The sequence below is a fragment of the Dipodomys spectabilis genome, unplaced genomic scaffold, assembly GCF_019054845.1.
Source record: "Dipodomys spectabilis isolate Male_0828 unplaced genomic scaffold, ASM1905484v1 ptg000069l, whole genome shotgun sequence".
Taxonomy (NCBI): Eukaryota; Metazoa; Chordata; class Mammalia; order Rodentia; family Heteromyidae; genus Dipodomys; species Dipodomys spectabilis.
This window is the reverse complement of record NW_024870746.1, coordinates 3,216,243-3,225,362: the sequence shown is the minus strand read 5'-3', so window position 1 is coordinate 3,225,362 and position 9,120 is coordinate 3,216,243. Positions and strand designations below refer to the sequence as shown.

At 36.7% G+C, this 9,120-nt stretch overlaps 1 protein-coding gene across 1 annotated transcript; it reads right to left on the bottom strand.

The window, feature by feature from the left end:
• Positions 1-2,265: 2,265 nt before the first annotated feature.
• On the bottom strand, positions 2,266-3,230 carry LOC122109666 (olfactory receptor 6K2). The gene has a single exon (XM_042682196.1). The coding sequence runs from the start codon at positions 3,211-3,213 to the stop codon at positions 2,266-2,268; it is 948 nt and encodes a 315-aa protein (XP_042538130.1). The 5' UTR covers positions 3,214-3,230.
• Positions 3,231-9,120: the final 5,890 nt, after the last annotated feature.

Below are 9,120 nucleotides of genomic sequence, written 5' to 3'. Positions count from 1 at the left end.
TTTTTATATCATGTCCTATCCAGGTAGAGAAAAAAGACTCAGGTAGCCAACTGCTGCAGATATATAGGAAGATGAGCAAGCTGGATTTGTAACCATTGCAGATTTTACCTGATTTCTGAAAATGGAGAAAGAAGTGTCCATTTTTTTTGCCTGGAGAGGAGTTTGGTTAGTTGAATTCTTTTTGGTGGGCATATCCTATGTGAAGTGAGCAAATAATGTACAAAAAGAAAAATGTATAATTTGAGTACTTGTTCTCCAATAGTTTGGGGATGAGGTAGAACATAAATCAACACAAAAATGAGACAAACACTTTATCACAGTTTAAAGGAATCATCATTCTTCTGGTTATTTAAGCCCAGGTTCCTTACAGCCAATCTTGTTTCTTCTCTCTCAGACCCTAAATCCAACCTGTAAACACATTCTCTTGGCTATATCTTTAAAAGTTACCCAGAATCCAATTACTTCTTATCACATTCATGTTGCCACCTTAGTCCAAGTCATCAATCCTTAATTGGGTTTTTGAAGTGCGTTTAAATCTTGTCTTCTTTTTCTCTCTTTAGACTCGTTTGGTCTATCACCAGTATAACAGTGAAAAAGATCCTATTACAAAGCAAATTAGATGATATCACGTGTACTGTAAACCTTCCAATTGCTTCACATTTTACTCCAAGTGAAATCCAGAAGTTGTTACAATGGTCTTTTAGTTCGCATGTGATCTGGCCCGCACTGATTTTTCTTACTCCCTATCCCATTTCACCATAGTCACCCATCATTCTGTCTTTATGCCACATGGAGTGATCCTAATTCAGAGCCTTTGAATTATTTCTCCCTAAACCATACTTCCTTGAAATACCTGCACTTCTTTTCCTACACTTGTGTTAGTCATTGCCTATCTATTACCTTCTAAGGAAGAACATTTTTTAAACTAGATTTTTACTGTTATTATAAAGGTGATGTACAGCGGTGTCACTGTTTAATAAGTATACTTCTTTTTGGACAATGTGACCCCTTCCTTCACTTTCTCCCAGTTTTTCCCTTCCATCCTTGCCCACAAGTTATACAGCTCATTTTATACAGTGTCTGGTAAGTATGCTACTCTATCCTTCAACCCTCTATTTCTTGGCCACAGCTTACTATTTTTAACTTCTTAGGTGACCCCAGAGCTATTCTCATTCAAGATAGGAAGGGATACAACTCTTCAGTACATCAGTGAGAAACCAGTGGTAGGTGTCATATGGGACTTGTGGTTGATAGAACTACAAGCTGTGCTATGGTTGGTACAAATATAACACTTCATTTTCTAATCAACCATGTCACACAGAGGAGTGGTGAAATTAGGCTGACAGCCAGAAGATTTGTGTTGGAGGATGAGGAAGGTTTTTTTTTTTTAAAAATCTATCAACATTTGCATAATAATAAGCTTTATCCTATCCCAACTGAGGTATGAGGTCTGGAGAAAAAAAATCTCTTTATGAAGCCAATGTAAAAAAAGTCAACCAAGGGAAGAATCCTCAACCTGGTAAGATAATGAGAAGTCCAGAATCCTGAAAGGAGAAGAGAACTTTAAAACCCAATTGACTTTCAACAGAGTTGACCAATTGACTTAACAATCAAACTTTAGCATGGTGATACTGTTTGTTAAGTTCACAAATTCTTATCAGATTTATTATGTAATATATACAATTCATGTGATCACAATGAAGAAGAAGTGTTTCTCTTATGAACAAAGTTCAATTATGAGAACATAAGTTAGATTACATATTGATCAATACTTGAATATTCAATATAAAAATGAGGAATATTCTTCAACTATGTACCTTGGTGATAACATGGGGTCAACTTAGTGTTCTGAAGTTGATTTTCATTTGCCATCTCTCACACAAATTATTTTTCTTTGTTGTTTCTCTTTTGCTGTTTTTGTTGTTGTTTTATTGTTCTTGTGTGGTTGGGTTGGTTTTTATTTTTGAAGTGCTAGAGCTTGATCTTAATGCCATGGCCATGCTAAATCAGCACTCCACGAACTGAGCCATGTTTTGTGTCAATTTAAGTGTTTACCCAGATCATTTCAACAAAATGAAATCATTTGAGTCTTTTGAAATCAAATCATTTGAGTCACATCAACTTTAACACAGATCCCAAAATGTGTTGAACTGAATAAAAGTGAAAAACAAGCTACCAAATTCAGGTATGAGTGAAATTTCAGTAACAGACAGGAGGGAAAAGACAGATTTTTGAGAGCTGAGAATTTACTTGATGTCCCTGGTCTTAGGAAAAAAAACTCTTAGCTTGACCTATGTGTTTTTTTATAGCTGCTTTTATCTCTTTATTTCTCAGACTATAGATAATGGGATTGAAGAAGGGAGACAAAACTGCAAAGGCCAGGGCAATAGCTGTATCCCAGAACAAAGAATAGGTGGCAGAGAAGCGTAGGTACATGAGGGCCACACTGCCAAAGAACAACAAAAAGACGGTGAGGTGGGACACACATGTGGAAAAGGCTTTGCGGCGGCCTTCAGCTGAACGAATACGTAGAATCACAGCCACAATGCCAACGTAGGACATGAAAATGAGCATCACTGCTGTAATAATTTCCACAGCATGGACAATATCCACTACCTGGATCATGATGATGGTATGTGTGTCTGTGCAGGCCAGGCGCAGCACTGGGAGGAAGTCACAGAAGATATGCTCCAGGTGATTGGAGCCGCAGAATGGCAGTGTGGCGATCCAGGCAATCTCAGGGAGGGGTGTGATAAAGCCACAAATGCAGCAACCTAAAGTCAGTTGGACACATAGCTTAGGGGTCATGATAGTAGGGTAATGAAGAGGGCTGCAGATGGCTAGATAGCGGTCAAAGGCCATAGCTGTCAAGAGACAAACTTCACTGATGCCTGTGGAATGGAAGAAATACATCTGCAGGAGACAACCGTTTAAGGAAATGCTTCGTCTTTTACTAAGCAGGCTAGCGAGCATGGCTGGGATGGTGGCTGTGGTGTACCAAATCTCCAGGAACGAAAGGGCACTGATAAACAAGTACATGGGCGTGTAGAGGTGAGAATTCAGCTGGACCACAGTGATGATAACAAGGTTTCCAACAATAATGAAAGAATAGATGAAGAGCAGCAGAATGAAGCAGATGACAGAATTTCCCCAGGAATCAGGGAAAGCTGAGAAGATGAACTCTTGAGCAGTAGTCCGATTGCAGTTCTCCATCTCCAAATGGGAAGTGAGGTTTTCTAGAAAGCATCTACTCTAGGTCTGAGAGGAATTACACTTACCAAAAGGCAGCCTTTTGTTAGACCCCTGAACTGGGGATGTAGAAGAAGAGAAATGAGAAATGAGATTTTCTGTATCCCATGTTGATGTAGAACTAAAGTCTGGTATGGGGGAGAATGCAGTCAGAAAATACAACTAATGTTTTGAACCAGTGATTCTCAAACAGGAGCATGAGTCAGAATCAGTAAGCGTGTTTGTTAAAATTGCTGAGATTTTCAAACTCAACATGTCTGAGAATATTTTAATGCTATTTTATCTTTTTTAAATGGAACATTCTACCTTCTTTTAGACTTTACCCACTTTCAAGGTAGAGTAATTTCAAAAGTACTTTCTACTAGAAACACTTGATCAAATGAAATAATTTATGGAAGAAATATGTTAAGCTATAACTGATGGGCTACACTAGTAGAATCATATGGCATGGCTTAGTGGGAGTTTAGAGATAGAGACTTTAACTGAGTACAATATAAATATCACATATAGCACTGTCCTATTCATTTATGCCCATTTCACAATTATTTGTTTCATTTTATTATCTTCTGCCACCAACTATATTTATATCTTATTTTGGAGAAAAACACATCTTTTTAGCATCTTTTTCTAATGCATAACACATATGAACTTTCTTAATTTCACCCTGAATTTCTTTAAATAAATTACTTACCCTCAACTTTCATTATTGCTTCCCCAAGCCTCAAAATTCTCTCTATCATTTCCTTTTCCATTTTCTACCTTCCAGCTATGAAGATAACTCAAATTCTGTTTTCATTTTTTGCTTCTCTTTCTATAGTTCCTTCTACACACAGAAGACTTGTTCATTTCAATATTACATTTATTCAAAACCATCCACTTCTATTGGCCTTTTATTAATCTGAGTTAATGTGACTCTAGAATTCCTTATTTTAGATCTCTTCCTTGAGTCTCACATTTTCTTCAGGACTCTCATACTTACAAGCTACATTTTGACCTAAACTTCCTATTATGACCTGACTAGAATCTTTGAAAAGATAATTCAGTTGAAATAGGGCATTAAGGTAAGCCCTACTTGTTCAGTATGACTGGTGTTCTTCTGAGAAGAGATTGGGATGCAACCAGCTTCAGAAGTAAGGCCATAGGGGCACACAGGAAGAAGATATAAGTCAGGGAGAAAGGCCCCAGGAGAAAACACCCAATCAAAACATTTATTTCAGGCTTCTAGTCCCCAGGATAATGAGGGCATAAATTTTGGTTGTTTAAGATACACAGTCTGAAGTACCATGTTATGTACCTTCTGCACTCAATGAGTTTACTGCCTTTCTGATTTTTATTCACTTATAAACTAATTTCCTCCTTTTTATGTCTACTGCCTCCTCAGTTTCAAACCAAATGCATCATCCAGGTTGTTTGAACTTAATTTTCTTGCTACATCAACAATATATTTTATCTACACTCTTTATCCTAATTGGATCTCTAGTCATAACACTAGTAGGGTGTTAATGCAAGCCCAAAAGTCTCTGCTTGAAAATCATTGTCTCTACACAAGCCTCCACTGCCTGCCTTAAGGTCAATCTTACAAATGCATCAGTTTTCTCCTTTGAGCCCCTTCCACAATTGTTTTTTTAATATATATTTTTCTTCGTAAAGATACTATACAGAGGGGTTACAGTTACATGAGCAAGGTAATGAGTCCATTTCCTATTGAGCATTGTTACACCCTCCTTTATATTTATATTTCCCCACCATCTCTTTCCTCCCCACTTCCCCAACTCCTCCCTCTCATCTACCCTCTCTCCCCCTCCCCCCACAAAGTTGTAAAGTTCATTTTCAACATACTGTCTTATACATCTCATTGTTACAATGGGTCTCCTGTAACCTTATTTCAGCATTTTGTTACTTCCCTTCCCCTTCCTAAATTAGAAAAAATGTATATACAAGATGCAGGGCACCAGAATCAAACACACTGACAACAGGGGTTGTACCATGGGGGAAGAACATACAAAAAAAACCAAAATATCACAAAATTTTACTTTCTTACCATTATCTTATTGCAGACTTAGAACACTCTCTCTCTCTCTCTCTCTCTCTCTCTCTCTCTCTCTCAAATTCTCTACTAACATTCTTTGCTTAACAATGTAGCCTTTTATTTATTTACAATCATCATCTTATTTTTTATGTGCTATAAAAGGATTTTGCTTGTTTATTTATATTTAGCTATGTGAACTTAGGGCCATATTTACTCATTTTTATGTCTGTTATCTTCTCAGTTTCCAAACCAAATGTATCATTTTTTCTTTATTTTTTCTTGCCAAATCAGTTTCTATTTCCACTATCTTCTTTATTTGTTAATTGACTATGTGATCAAGTCCCCATTACACTCTTTACTTACAAGCCATAGTAAGCAACATCTTTTAATATTATACTGGTTTTATTTGGCTACATTTTGTAGAAAACAAAGCCATCTCCGGTTGCTATGACAACATGCTACTTACCCATCCAGTTAAACAGAAGTGTTATTATTCCATGCCTGTAACTTACTTACTCTTTATTTCCCTTCCAAATTCTGCTTCCTAGTTCCTAAACAAGAACTATACATTTTTTTTAATTGTGAAAATACCGTACAGAGGGGTTACAATTACATGAGCAAGATATTGAGCACATTTCTTATCAAGCATTGTTGCCTCCTCCTTTGTTTCCCCTTCCTATCTCTTCCCATCTCCTCCCCCCCCCAATGTTGTAAAGTTCATTTTTTGACATAACTACATCTCATTGTTGCAATGGGTCCACCTGTATCCCTATTTAAATGATTTGTTTTTTTCCCTTCCCCTCCACAAATTATACCAACATCAAATACAGTGAAAGCAGGTGTTATGGAAGAAAGACAGTCTCTTCAGTAAATGGTGCTGGCAAAATTGGTTAATTACTTGTAGAAAACTAAAGCTAGATCCTTATATATCACCCTGCACCAGAATCAACTGCAAATGGGTCAAAGATCTCTGAGTCAAAACAGACACTCTGAAAACATTTCAGGATGGTGCCCTTTTTAATCTCTAGAGATGCCTTTAAGCCAAAGACAGAAGAAGGAAAATCTGAACTGAAAAATTAGCTTTGCCCATTGAAAGCGCTTTTTGTCTTCATCCAACATTAGCTAACGATAAGCTCAGTGAAATTGGAGCATGTGTTTCTAATCATTTCAGAAATCAGACTCAATGATAATTTGTGGTTTTCAAGCAACCCTTGGAGCTTTAACCAAAATCTTCCCAAGTAATACTTAGGCTATGTACAGATCTATTGTGACTGTCTGTTGGGTTATGATGCATATATATTGTTCTTTCTCCATTTACTTTTCTGCAGCTCACTGACCTTGCAGCTGTTGGGATCCAGAGCTGGAATGAACATGAGTGAAGACTCTACCTTCCCTAATGTAGGCTATAGAGCTGTTCTTCTGTTGTGTGTCTACCCTGATTCCTCTGTCTAAACTGAATTTCCTTCATCAACAGACAGGTTGTAGTCTCCTTGGACACACTTTTACTCTCCTCCTCTTGGTCTTTTAAAATATTTATTCATGTCTTTTCCTGAACATAAGGAGATTGCTAGAATGATACAATAGACTCTCTTGGGAATTCTACAGGAATGACTCAAGTAGAAAAATAACCATCCAATTAGGAAAAACATCTCAGATGAGTAATTAGGGAAACCCCAATCCCCAGAAACTCCAGTCCTGTCCAAATGAAATATCTTGGGACCTCTAGGCAACAGAATAACACTAGTTTTCATTGTTTGTTTTTATTTCTCTTTCTCTGGCACTTATGGTTGAATTGATTTTTTTTAATGAATGAAAATACAGAAGACCCAAGGGATGTTGGTATAGTGAAGGAGTAGAAACTCATAGATCAATGACAAGAGGGAGTTAGGCTTGCATTCTACTTCCTGAGTTATTCAGCTTACTTTGAAGAACATGATTGGTCTTTTGAATGATCTATTTGGTGTCATTGTAAGGTTTAGAAATAATACTTCAGCTAATGATGTTGATTTTTCACGCATTTTTAACCTTTTTTCCTGATTTACTACTGTTTTATTTCTTTGAGAAAAGATGTAATAAACGTTTGAGGAAGACAATCCTCAAACAAAGTGAATTAATAATTTTATGCCACTCCCATCAAGATTGTTTCTATATCACTCTCAACCTTTATTTAATTGACTTATAAGTATTATATCATTCTGAGTAAGTCAAATTGTGTGCGTTAATTATCTGGAATGAAAAAGTGGCTAAACAGAATTATTTTGGTTATTTTTATGAGCACACAGAATTCATGTTTATTTTTCAATTTTTAAAAATTCTCATTTATTCTTTCACATTTTGCTCTGAAACTTTTGAAAATGATTTTGTTTTCAAGCTGAAAGGTACCCTATTCTCCACTAGAATTTCCTTGACTGTGTGACATGAAATGATTTGCAAACTTATTCCAAAGTTTCTAGCTATTTTCTACCCAGTTGTAGTGTTAGGAGATCACCATACAGAAAAACAGCTGACATGGTACTCTGTTATTTTTTTAAAAAAAAGCAAAATTGGAAGATGTGGAAGGTAATTTTCTGATAATATCAATATTGTAAGTTAAAAAATGAATAGAACATGGAATTATTTCATTAAAGTTTGTTAGTTCAAAGATCTTGGTAATTTAAGAAAATGTCAAATCTTGTCTCTGAAAATATTCACAAGGGCTCTGTCCAAATCATGTTTAATGATTCTGCTGAAACTCTTGAAAATTTCTAATTTTTCACCACAAAGTAATGAAAGGTTGATTTTTTTCATCAAAGGTTGACAGTTTTTATGTTACTTTCTCCCATCTCCTTCTTAAACTTCTGTAATTGCTCCTGCTCCCCTGTCATTGATTCATGATCTTTGTCATCACATTAATTTTCCAGCAAATTTGAGTGATTTTGTGTGAGAAGATTTGTTATCATATACCATCATTTGTTCTTATATAACGCTGACAGTAAAGACTGCTTCTGAGGACTCTCATGAGAATTGGACTGGAGGCCATTTTGGCAAAAGACTTGCCTGCAGGTTATCTGTGCCCTTGGTGAGAGGATGAGTTAAAAAATGATACATGAATGGAAAGATCTGGAAACTCTTAAGTTTGGGCAAAAATAGCACATTGAACATTATAGTGTTATATTTTACAAGGTAATTTTTACAAAGAGTGTTATATTTTACAAAGAACACCATGAAAAAAGAAACCAAGTAATTGGCTTTGGGACAACAGAGAAAATGCTTTGCAAACACTTTATGAACCAGTGTGAACCTTTCCAATGCAGGGCCAAGGCTGAGAAGGTATAAATTTATTGAAAAGGTTTTCTCTTAAGAAGAATGTGTCACTGAGGCAGCCCACTATCATAGGGCTCCCCTAAGGATTATTTACCCATGGTAAAACGTTTAGACGTTCAAAGACTATGGGAGTTGCTGTCTAAGGAGGCACAGCTACTGCTTGAGTTGGCAGCCAGATGTGGAGCATATTAGCATGATCCATGTGATTGATGATGGTTTTGAAGCAACGCAGAGTACATGGAGGCTTTGGCCCAGATTTCAAAGCAAAACCTAGAATGCCAAGGTGTGTGTATGAGTGCAGGAATCCTTGGAAGATGTTCCTGAAAGGATAAAGTGTGAAGCTGTGAATGTGAATCTAAAACTATAGGAAGGGGGAAGATGCCAGGAACATGGAATAAATGTTCTGTGTCTGCTGAGGAAAGCCATAAGCAATGAGCAGAGCCTGCCCCAAAGAGAGAAGACCCATGAGGGCTACAATTGGAAAGGCTAAGAGTGGGACTTCTCAAACCTTTTGTAGCTCCATCCTGCCATGATGTACC